This window comes from Glycine soja, chromosome 12 (genome assembly GCF_004193775.1).
Source record: "Glycine soja cultivar W05 chromosome 12, ASM419377v2, whole genome shotgun sequence".
Taxonomy (NCBI): domain Eukaryota; kingdom Viridiplantae; phylum Streptophyta; class Magnoliopsida; order Fabales; family Fabaceae; genus Glycine; species Glycine soja.
Genome location: NC_041013.1, coordinates 33,323,638 through 33,339,782, shown reverse-complemented (window position 1 = coordinate 33,339,782; position 16,145 = coordinate 33,323,638). Strand labels below are relative to the sequence as shown.

The 16,145-nt window shown below is 37.7% G+C and overlaps 1 protein-coding gene across 1 annotated transcript in view; it reads left to right on the top strand.

The window, feature by feature from the left end:
• Window positions 1-13,877, top strand: part of LOC114378939 (H/ACA ribonucleoprotein complex subunit 2-like protein) — a 28,035-nt gene extending 14,158 nt beyond the window's left edge. Inside the window, exon 5 of the mRNA XM_028337521.1 lies at window positions 13,755-13,877. Coding sequence (XP_028193322.1) covers window positions 13,755-13,877 — 123 coding nt within the window. The remainder of the gene's footprint in view (window positions 1-13,754) is intronic.
• The last annotated feature ends 2,268 nt before the right edge of the window (window positions 13,878-16,145 follow it).

The window sequence follows — 16,145 nt, the reverse complement described above, 5'->3', positions numbered from 1 at the left end:
AATGAGAGTCTTGTGAGACACAACTCAAAGTTCAACTTCACTCCCTTTTTCTTCCTTCAATTTCGTGCTCCCCCCTCTCTCTTTCTCTCCCTCTTTCTTTTCCTCCATTGAAGCATCCTCTCCAAGCTTCTTATCCAAGGCTCATCTTGGTGGCGAAGCTCCTTCTTCCATGTCTTATTCCCTAGTGGATGGCGCCGCCTCTTACCTTTTCTCCTTTGTCTTCCGCTGCATCTCCATGGTGGAAAATCACCACTAAAGGACCTCATTAAAGCTCAAAGATCCAGCCTCCATAGAAGCTCCACAAGCAAGCTTCCATCACTTTATATCAGCTGCCAAAAGTTGTTCGACTTGGGAACAAGGTGAATGTTTATAGGGGAGTATTGTTAGATAATCCATTGGAATAACTAATTAGTTAGTTATTTTAGAAAGAAAGGAAATAGGTTTGCAGAGGTAATTGGCCTTTTATGGTTGGGTTTCGATTATAAACTATAGATCAATAAACGTTTTAGGAGGACTTATCTTTGATAAGAACCTAGAGAGAACCACAACCATGCTACAAAAAGTAAGAGGAGTATCCAATATTTGTACTAACAGAATTAAGATGCTATTCAATTTAATAGTAAGAGTAGTATCTAATATTTGTTCATACTGCTGACTTCTTTACATATTTATACTAATGCATTGTAATAGAATTGAATTTGTTATCATAGAATTATCTAATATTCTACTCAAGAACTACCTAGTGGAAATTGCCCGTAACTGCTTGTGAGAAGTGGATTACTACAACCAGCTTTGGTGGTTCTTGCCTTGGCGCCTTAAACATATTTTTGCAGGTAAGTGGGCTTCTTAGTAACTCTCACAAATTGATGTAAGACCTGGAAGGTGAAGAAAATAGTTGATTGTTGAATGAGAGTTGTAAGATAGGATTTATTTTATTAGTAGAATCTTAATTCTACAACAATGGTATTCCTTTGTATCAATTAGCTATCATAAATTCAGATGTTGTGTATTTACTTATCTGCAGTTTGCATACTTGTCAGCTTTGTTTATAATCAAAGGACACTGATTTTGTTACCCAGTAGTGGTACTGGAGCAGTGGTATATGGTGCTGGCCAAACTTGATCACAAGTTCAGATGTAAGCTCCATTGGAGCTTGTAGGCCTAGGATCTTCTTCATCAATGAATTCCTTTTCTTCTTGGAAGATGAATGGCAGTGGAATGGAGAAGGAAGAGAGAGAAAGGATACGCCACTTCAAGTGATGCAAGCTCCATTGGAGCTTGTAGGCCTAGGATCTTCTTCATCAATGGATTCCTTTGCTTCTTGGAAGATGAATGGCAGCGGAATGGAGAAAGGGAAAGAGAGAGGAGACGCCACTTCAAGGAGAAGATGAGTCTAGAAGAAGCTCACCACCATAGGAGGCCATGGATAAGAGCTTGGAGGAAGAAGGAGATGAATGAAGGGAGAGGGAGAGAAGAGCACGAAATTTTGTGCTCTAAATGAGCTTTGAAATCTGAAGTTTAATATTCAAATCATCAAAGTTGAAAAAAATGCACACACATGACCTCTATTTATAGCCTAAGTGTCACACAAAATTGGAGGGAAATTCAAATTTCACTTGAATTTGAAATTGAATTTGTGGAGCCAAAATTTCACTAATTATGATTAGTGAATTTTAGTTATGGTTCAGCCCACTAATCCAAGATCAATTCCAAGATTCTCCACTAAGTGTGCTTAGGTGTCATGAGGCATGAAAAGCATGAAGGACATGCACAAAGTGTGACTATATGATGTGGCAATGGGGTGTAGTAAGCAAATGCTCACCTCCCCCTCTAAAATTTAATTGGATTGGGCTTCTACCAATTCAATTAAATTTATTTCCAACCACACACATCAAATATCCACTTAGTGCATGTAAAATTACAAAACTACCCCTAATACAAAAACTAGTCTAGGTGCCCTAAAATACAAGGGCTGAAAAATCCTATATTTCTAGGGTACCCTACCTACATTATGGAGCCCTAAATACAAGGCCCAAAAATAATGAAACCTTAATCTAATATTTACAAAGATAAGTGGGCTCGTACTTAGCCCATGGGCCCGAAATCTACCCTAAGGCTCATAAGAACCCTAGGGCCTTCTCTTGCATCTCTGGCCCAATCTACTTGGAGTTTTCTATCCAATGCCCTTGCGGGGTAGGATTGCATCATTCCCTCCCCCTTGAAAAGGATTTGACCTCAAATCCCGAGGTTCTTGAAACGCTGGGCTTTTTTCCTCAACACCTGTAAAAAGAACAAAAACATATGTATTAGTGGTGTTTAGTATGTTGAAGTAAGGTAAGGTCTGAAAACTCATTTCCTGGGCATCTTCCCATGAAGGAACATGGTTCCTCACCAACTCAATGAGTGGTGCTACAAGTATAGAAAAATATGGGGTAAACCTTTTGTAAAAGTTTGTTAAGTCTTGGAAGCCCCAAATTTTTCTTACACTTGGTGGAGCGGGCCACTCAGGAATGACCTTTATTCTCTTAGGGTTCATGGGAACCCTTTGATCACAATTTAAAAAATTAAGAAAAGTAAAGCAATAGAACATACCTTTTTCTGTATTTTCATGTTGATTATTCCTACCAAAAAGTATGACAAACCTAAGGTGTCCCATATGAGTGCCTAAGTTTGTATTGAAACTAAAAATAAGAACAAACCTACCTAATGAGTCCCTATGTACACAAATCATGAAGATGTTGGGTGCACGAGTGATTTTACAAAAGAGTGTTGCACCACCCAAAACATTCATCACACCACCTATTTTAGTGATTTGGTGCCTAATAATACCTATTTTGGGCACCAACAAAGCACAAGGATTTAATCTCTTGTGAACCAAACCCTCATCCAACAACTCCTTTACTTGAGGATTAAACTCAAGCCTAAGAGATGTGGAAATGATAACAAGTGTCTTTTTACAAAGGAGAAAATGTGGAGGTTGTCTAAGAAGGGAAATTTCTTTAATATTTGTTTTTATTTCAAAATGTCTTTCCTTCTTAGCTAACCTCTTGGAGGAGACACTTACCTCCTTACACTCCTCCTTAACCATTAAAGGTTGTCCTTCTTCTTGGGGGTAGATTTCTTCACTAGATTCTTCCCCTTTTGCTTCTTCACTTTTACTAGAGGAAGGTGAAGTAGTAGCCTCATCTTGGCTACTATAAATGTCTTGGCCCCTCATAATCATGGTTTTCTTGGTGGGGCATTGAGAAGTAATGTGTCCTCTTCCAAGACATTTAAAGCACTTCATGGAGCTAGTATTCTCTTGCATACTAGCCTTAAGGGTTGCTTTTCTATTGTCTTCCCCTTATCATCTTTGGGCTTAGAAGGTCTCACCCCTAAGATTCCTTGACCTTGGTCTTTCTTTGGATAAGAGTGAGAGCCATAAGATTTTGAAGTAGACTTCCTTTTAAGTTGTTGCTCTACCCTTATTTCCCAATCTAAATTGGCCTCTACATTGTCCTTCCCATGGAAGTATGGGAGTTTAATGTTAACCTCTTGAGGCTTTCTTTCATTTTCTCTCCTATGGGAGTGAGGTCTAAGATGTGACCTATGCCTTCCTTCATAATAGTCACGAAGTTCTTCACTTAGGCTCTTGCAAGAGTTATGACTACTATAGGAGACATGTTTTTCTCTTTTCATTTCTTTCATTATTTTTCTTCTTTCTTCCTCTCTTATTTTCTTTCTTTCATCTTGACTTATTTCTTCCACTCTTTTTTTACCTTTTTCTTTTCTCTCTTGTTTTTCTTTCCACAACTTAAGGGATCTCAACTCATCTAATATCTTATACAAGGGGTCCTTAGGAGTAGAACCCTCACCATTAACACTAGATGAAGAATGAAGACTCATGTTGGTTCCTAAGTTATGGTTCTTTCTTGTTGGGGGTTTGAAAACAAAAGGTAAAATAAACTATGGTTGAAACTAGCCAAAATAAACACTAAAAGAGGTGTGAAAGATAAGGTAAAAACTAATTAGTAAAAGGCAAGCTATCTAGGCAGTTTGACAATGGAGGGTAAAGGAAATAAGCTATGAAAATAAGCAAGAAATTAAAGTGCAAGAAATGCAAACTAGGCGGATCCTAAGAGTGTTTGGATGACCTCATTTAAGGTTCCCAACAAAACACTCACTATCCTAAGGGGAAATTGCCTAAAATTATTACACACAAATGGAAGTAGGGTGACCTAGCGGAGGCTCCCAACTTACTTCCAATGAAAGGCCTTTTTGTTACAAAATTTGAAAGCAAAGCAAATTGCCAATTACAAAATTACAAAGAAAAAAGTCCTCAATTGTGGTGGCTATTCTCTCTTTAGTGTTTCACTCAATTTGGAGTGCTTCTTAGTCCAATAGCTCTTAAGGTGGTTGGCCCCTTGCTTCTTGACTCAAATTCTTCAAGATATGGCACCAATCCTCCTTTCCAATTCCCTATATGGCAACTCACAAGCAAGGAAACAAAGAGACAAGCAATAACCAAAGACAAAAAAAAAATGAAATGAAAGCTAAACCAATAGAGTTTTAACAAGACAAATTTCCAAGGATTATTCAACAATTAAAGCAATGAAAAGCACAAAAAGCAAGCTAGGACTCAAAGAGAAACCTAGAATGGCTCTAGAGTAGAGTAGAAAAACTCTAAAAAAAAAGACTCAAGAAACCTCTAGTTTTGGCACTTGTTTTCACAATAATGTTCAATTGAAATTTCAGAACTAGGATTGGTATAAAATATGCACCAATTATAGAACAAATTTTGAGCCAAAACAACAAGCACACTTTCCTTTCACTTTTCTTTTTTTTTCCTGGACACTGATTTTTCTGCCAACTTGTGAGATTTTTATTATTTTTTTCTTTAATCCAAATCGCTTTATTCTTTTTTTATAATTTTGGTCCAGATGTCTAGAAAATTCAGTAAAAGTTTCAGCTCAAAAAACGTAGTTACCAATTCCCAGTAATTTATACAAGTTCGTATGTTCAAGCTGCCAGCACTAGCGATTTCAGCCTAGAAATCAAGAGTAGTGTTTATGTTGCTTAAGGCTTGGATAGTTACAATTTGTGTTTGCTTATGCTCAATTATCTTGAATAACACAATTAAAGAGAGCTTAAGACTTATTTTGATTCACAAATCCAGCCACAACTCAGCACCACAACTCAACTTCATCATAGGCATCATGTAGGAAACTTAGAAAGCAAAAAAAAAAGTTCAAGAACAAGACTACTTCTAGGAATTGATTTAGAACATGTTATGAACTAAATAACATGCATGAATTAGACTCAAAATTCAAAAGATAGGCTAATAATGACAAGAATACATGAACAAATGTATCTAGAATTCAATCAACAAAATAAAATTCAACACAAACTTAGAACATAATGTGACAATTACTATGACTAAACATGACTCTAAGACAACATGGATTAAGTGATTTACACTTAGATTTTTGTGTTTTTTTTTTCTAATCAATATTTTGGAACAAAATTTAGATCTAAAGGTTCAGAACAAGAATATTATGAATGAAAATTGATAGAACCTAAAATCAACACAAAAACAAGATTCAAGAGTAGATCTACAAAATTTGAACCATAGAAATGCAAGAACAAGTGTAGATCTAAGATTTAATCGGTTTATTTTTTTTTTAATCTACTCTAAACAGCACCAAACCACAAGACAATGGAGGATATACATGGAGAATAAGATGAAGAACAAGGAATTAAAGAGAATTCACCGAACAAAAAGATAGAGGAAGCAAAAGAACATCACCTAGATGAAGATGCTCTGATACCACATGATGCAAGCTCCATTGGAGCTTGTAGGCCTAGGATCTTCTTCATCAATGGATTCCTTTGCTTCTTGGAAGATGAATGGCAGCGGAATGGAGAAAGGGAAAGAGAGAGGAGACGCCACTTCAAGGAGAAGATGAGTCTAGAAGAAGCTCACCACCATAGGAGGCCATGGATAAGAGCTTGGAGGAAGAAGGAGATGAATGAAGGGAGAGGGAGAGAAGAGCACGAAATTTTGTGCTCTAAATGAGCTTTGAAATCTGAAGTTTAATATTCAAATCATCAAAGTTGAAAAAAATGCACACACATGACCTCTATTTATAGCCTAAGTGTCACACAAAATTGGAGGGAAATTCAAATTTCACTTGAATTTGAAATTGAATTTGTGGAGCCAAAATTTCACTAATTATGATTAGTGAATTTTAGTTATGGTTCAGCCCACTAATCCAAGATCAATTCCAAGATTCTCCACTAAGTGTGCTTAGGTGTCATGAGGCATGAAAAGCATGAAGGACATGCACAAAGTGTGACTATATGATGTGGCAATGGGGTGTAGTAAGCAAATGCTCACCTCCCCCTCTAAAATTTAATTGGATTGGGCTTCTACCAATTCAATTAAATTTATTTCCAACCACACACATCAAATATCCACTTAGTGCATGTAAAATTACAAAACTACCCCTAATACAAAAACTAGTCTAGGTGCCCTAAAATACAAGGGCTGAAAAATCCTATATTTCTAGGGTACCCTACCTACATTATGGAGCCCTAAATACAAGGCCCAAAAATAATGAAACCTTAATCTAATATTTACAAAGATAAGTGGGCTCGTACTTAGCCCATGGGCCCGAAATCTACCCTAAGGCTCATAAGAACCCTAGGGCCTTCTCTTGCATCTCTGGCCCAATCTACTTGGAGTTTTCTATCCAATGCCCTTGCGGGGTAGGATTGCATCATAGGAGAAGATAAGTCTAGAAGAAGCTCACCACCATAGGAGGCCATGGATAAGAGCTCAGAGGAAGAAGGAGATGAATGAAGGGAGAGGAAGAGAAGAGCACAAAATTTTGTGCTCTAAAAGAGCTCTGAAATCTGAAGTTTAATTTTCAAATCATCAAAGTTGAAAAAAATGCACACACAATGCCTCTATTTATAGCCTAAGTGTCACACAAAATTGGAGGGAAATTTGAATTTCTATTCAAATTTCACTTGAATTTGTGAAGCCAAAATTTCACTAATTATGATTAGTGAATTTTAGCTATGGTTCAGCCCACTAATTCAAGATCAAGTCCAAGATTCTCCAATAAGTATGCTTAGGTGGCATGAGGCATGTAAAGCATGAAGAACATGCACAAAGTGTGACTATATGATGTGACAATGGGGTGTAGCAAGAAAATGCTCACCTCCCCTTCTAAAATTTAATTGGATTGGGATTCTCCCAATTCAATTAAATTTATTTTCCAACACACACATCAAATATTCACTTAATGCATGTGAAATTACAAAACTACCCATAATATAAAACTAGTCTAGGTGCCCTAAAATACAAGGGCTGAAAAATCCTACATTTCTAGGGTACCTTACCTACATTATGAAGCCCTAAATACAAGGCCCAAAAATATTGAAACCTTAATCTAATATGTACAAAGATAAGTGGACTCATACTTAGCCCATAGGTCCGAAATCTGCCCTAAGGCTCATGAGAACCTTAGGGCCTTTTCTTGCATCTCTAGCCCAATCTACTTGGAGTCTTCTATCCAATGCCCTTGCGGGGTAGGATTGCATCAAGTTCACTGGAATTAACTAAAATATAATGATGTTAATCTATCCATGGAGGAGTAGATAAATGTCTTTTATCCATGTCTCAACTTGTCCTCAGTATTGAAAAGATAATCTTCTTTCTAAATCCCAATAGCTAATCCTGCAACATAGGTTGCTCCAACTGTTGTTGTGTCTATATTAGCAGCTCTAATTGCTGGACATCCCACCAAATAAAGAGAAGTCCAAGTCCAACCATTATGATGATGGGTGTGGGGATAGATCAATCTATGTTGCACACCAAGTTATGCAATAATGAAGGGCCTATACTAACCCCCCCCCCCCCCCCCAACACACACATACACAATCAGACTCAAAAGCTTTTATAGGTAAATTGAATTGAGTTTTAACTAAAGTGTGAAACTATTTGAACAAATTATGAGTCTCAGATTTACTTTTTAACAAATAAAGCCAACTAAACCAATGCAACAGTGAGAGAAAAAATCAGAACATGTTTCATTTATAATGGGTATATTACACAACTTGGATACAAGTTTCATAGTATCACCACTAGGGTGACATAATCTGGAATGCCAAGTGGCAAAAGAAAGATCACTATTAGAAAGAGTATTGACATGTGACACATTAGGACTGATTCTATTTACACTAGTTGAAACAAAATATGGAGAATAAGCACTTGGCACAGGTTCTGAGCCAGCAGAAGAAATGGTATTGATAGTGAAAGAGGGATTGAGTTGTTGTTTAGCTTACTAAAGCAAATCAAGGAATTTATAGAGGCCATCAAAACCTACCATCCCTTTAAGAAGAACCTCTTTAGAGACCTAAGATTAGACCAAATAGAATTCAGACAGCTATGTCTGATAGTAATTAGGGTTCTGACTCTGACTTTGGTACTATTTTGATTGGGATTAGCAGAGGTCTGAGACTGATTTTGATTAGGATACTGGCTGGTATGATCAATAGGCTGAGTAGGAACATAGCCATCATTGTGCCTATGATGACAATAAAAAGCCTCATGAACTATAGTAGTACAACTAACTCTGTCAATTGACTCTAGTTAGTTAACTATACTAGTACAATTAACTGTAGTTAATCTTATACATAGAAGCTAAGAAAGGAAAAAAAATCTATCAAACAAATATACTCCTATAAAGTAAAATATAAGGAAGTAGAGGTTTACCTCTCCAAGATCAGAATCAGGAGGCCTTTCCTGAAATTGGACACTAGGAGCATGCTGCAGCTTGGAAAGATTTTCACGTACTTTAGATCTAATTTCTTCAAGTAAATGATGGGAATTCTTGTTTTCCATGTTACTTGGGGAAACATGAAGGGTATAATCTGGACCAAAATATTCATAACACTCGTGCTGTGACATTTTGTCATCAACTTCTATTCCAAGAGCAACTCCTATCTGCCTTAACATATAAGTTATAACATGTATAATTTTCTGTATTTGGACTAAATTCTTTACAAAACAATTACTCAAGTAATACATAACTAAACATGAAAGCTGAGAAGTGAGAAACAATAGCTACATGGTAAGCCCCATTGAATACTAAGAAGCTTTAGGATATCTAATTTATATTTTATAGTTCCAGACTAGCAAAATGACTACTGCCACTGAACAAGTTACTTCATGTTTAGAATTCTGCATTTTATATAATCAACATATGAAAGATGGATAAAATATTGTAATTTCCTGACATTAACCCCACTTGTGGGTTGTAGCACCTTGACTAAGATATGGTAGTCCTATGAATTAGGCTACCTTATATTTAGTGATATTACAATAAATAAATGGCAGAAAACAAGCAGCTAACTGTATATCACCATGCTCTAACATATATTGAAGCTACCTTATTATCGCTACCTTATATCCTATGCATAACTCTATATCACCATGCTCTAACATATATCGATGCTATAACATTTATCTTATGCTATAACTCAAGCAGAAGCTACCCGTGAAGGGAAAACAAACATATATGCCAATAATAAATCAAAGTGCAGCCCCAGTCACATAAGATAGAGAAAAACTAGCTAGATTCTTTTTGCATGGAATCAAATTGGGCTCTTTGAGGGCCAATCTATATCATAGCTCCTAATCACTAACTAGTTATCCCAGTCAAGTACAATTCAAGCCATTTGTATCATAGCTCCTAATCATACTGCTCCAAGAAACACTAGATTTAGTAGATTAGAGGATAGTAACACTTGGTATTTAGTCAATTTGTATAGCTTACTCATTGTCACATATTTATATCTATTTTTCAGAATGATGATTGATTTAGGTGGTGATTGAGTTATTTATTGGATTCTTGCTTTCATTTTGGACCGTGTTGCTCATCATCACAGGTACAAATGTTTGTTACCAATTAATGTTTTTATTACTTGTTCACTACCATTAAAGACAAATGATATATGATATACAAATTGTGTTCATGATGAGAGAACCTTAGATTCCCGTTTGAGACTGAATGCAATGATTCTTGTGGACATTTTGCATTAATCATTGTATTCAATCTTGAATTATCCATTTGGATAGTTTGGGAAGATTGATATTTTTATGGTAGATTCATGTGTTAAGGTTAACATTATTTTGTTTAATTTGATGAAATTTCGGTACAATGCATTTCTAGTTGTTCTCTGAGTGCATACTTGATTATCGGGAAATTAATTTCACCGATGTCATGTCGCGTACTTGGAGACCAATGCGAAATGCTGCCGAAATTTTGTCAAATTAAACAAAATAGAATTAACCCTGACGTATGAAGCTACCATAAAAGACAGTCTTCCTTAATGGGATAGGGCCACACCTATAATAAAAAAGTGAGATTTTCATGCATCGAATAACTTGTGAGTATCATAGAGTTATTACTTAGATGGATCGAAGTCGGATGAATGAAAGTCGCATCAGCACAGAATATGAGGAAGGCGTCGAGCAATTCTTGCAATTTGCTTCAGAAAGAAGTCGACCGGATGAAGATGGAAAATATTATTGTCCTTGCATCAATTGTTTGAACGGAAGACGACAAATACTAGATGACATACGAGAGCATTTATTGTGTGATGGGATTAAGAATAATTACACAACATGGATATGACATGGTGAATTGATAGACATGTAGAGTGGGTCCCAATCTGAACCGCTTGATGTAGAAATTGGAGATCACATGGAGGATATGATTCGTGACCTTGGACAAGAGTATTTTCAGCAAGCACACGCCTCTATGTAAGAAGGATTACATAGTGATTCAAAGAAGCCTTTGTATACAGGGTGCAAGAATTCCTTGACGTTGTTGTCGGCGGTGTTAAGTCTGGTTAATATCAAGGCCATATATGGGTGGAGTGACAAAAGCTTTAGTTCACTACTTCAAGTAGTGCACGATCTGCTTCTAGAGGAAAACACGTTGCCTAAAAGTTACTATCAGGCCAAGAAGATACTGTGCCCGATGGGTATGGAGTATCAGAAGATTCATGCTTGCCCTAATGATTGCATACAATACATGCATGAATTTAAAGAAATGTCCAAATGCCTTAGGTGTGGGGTATCACGGTAGAAAGTGAAGGATGATGAGGACTGCAGTTCTAATGAAAACTCAAAGAAGGGCCCTCCAGAGAAGGTGTTCTGGTATCTTCCAATCATTCCAAGGTGTAAGTGTCTTTTTGCTAATGCAGATGATGCAAAAGACCTTACCTGACATGCAAATGGGAGAAACTCTGATGGAATGGTCCATCATCCGACTGACTGCTCCCAGTGGAAGAAGATTGATCGTTTGTATCTGGATTTCGGCAAAGAGGCAAGAAATCTTAGGCTTGGACTAGCCAGTGATGGAATGAATCCATATGGCAATTTAAGCAGTCAACACAGTTCATGGCCAGTTCTACTAGTAATTTACAATTTGCCTCCTTGGTTGTACATGAAGCAAAAATACATGATGTTGTCTATGATGATATTGGGCCCAAGACAGCAAGGAAATGACATTGATGTTTATCTAAGTCTGTTGATTGAAGACCTGACAAAGTTGTGGGATGAGGGGGTTTTATTGTTTGATGGGTTTCACAAGGAGACTTTTCAAATGCGTGCAATGCTTTTTTGTACCATTAATGATTTTCCAGCATATGGGAATCTAAGCGGTTACAGTGTTAAGGGTCATCATGCATCATCTGTGAAGAAGACACTTGCTACATACAACTGAAACATGGTAGAAAAACAATCTACACTAGGCATCGGCATTTTCTAAAACCTCATCACCCTTACAAGCGATTGAAAAAAGCATTTAATGGAAGTCAAGAGCATGAAACTGCACCGATACTATTGACTGGTGAGCAAGTCTTCCAGCGGGTTCAACACCTGAATACTGTATTTGGAAAGACCAAAAAGAAGGATAAAAGTAAGACTTGCATATGGAAGAATAGGTCCATTTTCTTTGATCTTCCGTATTGGTTTGATCTAGATGTTAGACACTGTATTGATGTTATGCATGTGGAGAAAAATGTATGTGACAATGCCATTGGGACACTCCTTAACATTCAAGGCAAGACGAAAGATGGTCTGAAGACCCGTCAAGATCTAGCTGACATGGGTATACGATCGCAGTTGTATCCAAGGTCTGATGGCAAAAAAATATACTTGCCTCTAGCTTGTCATACTTTGTCCAGAAAGGAGAAGATAAGTTTTTGTCAGTGTCTGCGCTGGGTCAAAGTCCCACAAGGATATTGTTCAAATATTAAGAGTCTTGTGCAGTTGAAGGAGCTTAAGGTGGTAGAGTTAAAGTCTCACGATTGTCACGTGTTGATGCAACAATTGTTAGTCGTGGCCATACGAGACATTGTGCCTAACAAAGTCAGGTTAGCCATAACTCGCCTGTTCTTTTCTTCAATGTAATATGTAGCAAAGTCCTTGATCCTGTCAAGTTTGATGACCTGGAAAATGAGGCTGCAATTATACTGTGCCAGTTGGAGATGTATTTTCCTCCTACTTTCTTTGACATCATGATTCACTTAATTGTTCATCTGGTCAGAGAAATCAAATATTGTGGTCCTGCTTATTAGCGGTTGATGTACCCGGTTGAGTGATACATAAAGATCTTAAAAGGGTATACCAAGAATCTGCATCGTTAAGAAGTATTTATTGTTGAAAGGTATATTGCAGAATAAGCCATTGAATTTTGTTCAGAGTACATTGAAAAGGATAAACTTGTCGGCCTTCCTGAGTCTCGCCATGACGACAGAATGGGTGGTAAGGGTTCAAGAGGACTGCATGTTATCACTCCAAGTGTAGAAGATTTGTTACAAGCTCACCTGTATGGGTTAAACAACAGTAATAAAGTTTTTCCATACATACTTCAGCATGAAGCTTTAGTCAAACAAAATAATCCAAAAATGTCAATGAATTGGGTCTTGAAAAAGCATAACAAGACTTTCTCTGATTGGTTTAAAGATACAATCTTTGCTGATGAAAATGCTTCAGAAACATTAAGAAAGCTAGCAGATTGGCCTAAAAAAATGTTATAACTTGGCAAGGATACGACATAAACAACTATTCCTTTTACACAAAAGCACAAGACGACAAAAGTACAATGCAAAACAGCAGGGTCACCGTAAGGGCTAAATCTCAACATTTTGCAAGTATGCATGATGACAATCCCTGTGCAGCTTCCATCCCTTACTTTGGGTTCATTGATGAAATTTGGGAGCTTAACTATGTCAAATTTACTGTATGTGTTTTCAAATGTAAATGGGTTGACAGCAACATCGGTGTGCAGACCGATGATGTAGGATTTACGTTGGTAGACCTAAAGAAACTAGCTTACCACAATGACCCTTTCATCATGGCAAAACAAGCTAAACAGGTACTTTATGTGCAAGACCCTTGTGATGAAAGGTGGTGCGTGGTTCTACACGGGAAAACTATTGGTGTTAATGTAGAAGATGATGATTCATACATGGACACTTATGTTAGTCCTTTGTCCACACAAATGACTCCTAACATCGTCGGAGAAGAAGAAGTTGACGACGTTCATGCTAATCGTAATGATCACGATGAAGGAGAATTAATTAACACCATCTAATGTAATTTTCTAATTATGTATTTGATTTTGGTAAATTGATTTACATATATGATTCAATTTTTTGATAATATTAACTAACTCAAGTGTTTCTCTTTACAGAACCATGGCTACTCCACCTGCCTCGCCTCTTCCTCCTCCTCCTCCTCCTGCAGTAGCATTAGAGTCTCCGTCTACCTTGAAGCGGACACACAAAGCCACACGGCTATGATCCTTGGCCACTAGACCACATGGGGCAGAGAGACCAGTGGTCCACGTCGATCTTGTGATCAGCAAGGCCGATGGTCCCCTTAAGAAGAAATTAAGAACATATTTGGGGATTGTCGCTCGTGATAAGGTCGACGTGACATACGACACTTGGAAGGAAGTCCCTGTTGCTCAGAAGGATTTGATATGGGAGGATATTCAAGTATTTTAGTTTTCTTCTTTGATTTTCTTTATTAGCCAAAATTTATAATTTACTAACAATAAAACATAATTTATTGTTTGTCAGGCGAAATTTGAAATCCTTGAAGCTTTTGACAGTAGGACAAAGAAGAAAGTTCTTAAGACTGTCGATGAGTGGTAGAGGCAGTTTAAATCTGATTTGATGAGGAAATAGGCACTTGTAGCCGACAAGGACGGTGTGGACGACATTGTCTGTGAAAAATAAAGCATTAGCAAGGAGAAATGGGCCTAGTTTTGTCTGACCCGCAGAGACCCCTCGTGGGAGGTATGTTCTTTGTCATTTTAATTGTTTTCCACAAAAAATTCACTTCTTATAATTCATTGTAGTAATGATTTTCATTAATGTTCGATTTTTGCAGGATGTGCGGAAAAAGGCACAGGCCATCTAGAAGCAAAACATTGCCTTACACGTGTTGTCTCGTGGGGGTTATGAATATTTAGAACATAAGCTCATGGATGAGAATACAAAGAAAAGACCGGAGGAAGCTACTCAGACTGGAAGCACTATGGGCATCATTGACCCTCCATCTCCCATCAGACGACACGTGAAGTGGAAGATGGCCCGCACCAAGAAAACTGGGCAGATGACGTATGAGGCAGCAAAGGAAATCATTGACAAGATTGTAAGTCATTTTCAATTAAAAATTGTAATTATCTTTGTTTATTCTGTGAATGCCTTGGACAAATATATGTGTTCTATACAGAATTCTTTGGAGGAACAGGCATCATAGGGTTCGTTTGTCACCCATGGATGTCAGGATCTCCTGACTACTTCCATTGGGCGACCAGAACACCCTGGGTGTGTGCGTGTTGCTGGAGCCAATGTCACCATCAAGCAATACTTCGGATCGGCTCCATGAAGCTCCTGCAGTTCCTCCTCCATGCCTCCCGAAGAACTGGAGCAACTGACTCAACAAATCAGGGACCAGCTGGAGGAGTCGATCACAAAAAAAGTGACTCAGCAGTTGATGTTATCCTTCAACCAGATGCAGTCCCAGTTGCAATCACAGATCCAATCACATGGACTTGCACGGCCTTTGGAGCCTGAGGTTGGTCCCTCAACTGCTCGTGTTAGCACAAAGGGGAGTTGTGTTGATCCCTCACCGACCGATCCAGAGACGGGTGACTCAGACAAATGCCGGTTGTACATCGAAGACAATCCTTCTCGCTTGGTTGCCCTAGGAAGAGTTTATGAGGGATCCACAATGGTTCACACATCCCTTTGTTGCATGGCCAAGTCAAGGTAGGTGTTGAGGAGGTTAAAGATGCAGAGGCTCCCATTCCTATACCCACTGACGAGGTTATTTTAGTGGGGCAGACACTTAACACCTTCCTTGCTTGGCCAACACATCTCATGAAGCATGTATCAGAACATGTATTTTACTCTCATTATATGCTTCTTTTTTGTCAATTGAATTGTTCCTTGTAATTAAATTATGTTAATTAACTATGTTTTATAAACAGGTAGTTGTGTCTCCAGCAAAACCACCAGATAGGACGGATCATGAGGTCGATGATCCCCTATATCTAATGACATTGACCATCCCACAACTTTTCTTGAAGCCTCTCCAGGTTATGTGGGATGTTACTGTGTTCGGGGTGTTTAATCAAGACTTCCTGTTGTACATCAAGCATGAAGATCTCTCTGAAATTGCACACGGTGGTCAATGTCTCAGCATATCTGTTATACAGTTGTGGATTTTGTAAGTCAATTTACATTATTGTTAATTACCTAAGTTATTGTTTTAAATTCATATATAATTAACTTTCTCTTAATGACAACAGGCATCTGACTGAGACAAGTATGTGATCAGGGAATTCCGATGTGTATGGATTCCTCGAGCCACAGTCCATTCAGAGATCTGGGCAATCACAATTTGAATCGAAAAGTTACATGAAGAGTTAGATACAGAGTTCAAAACGCAATGTCTACCTTGGAGCCTACCTGAATGGGTAAGTCAAACTGAACAACTGAATTTAAATAATGTATAATACTACAATAACCCATATTCGTCTCCACTGCAGCGGACACTGGCAAATGGTCGT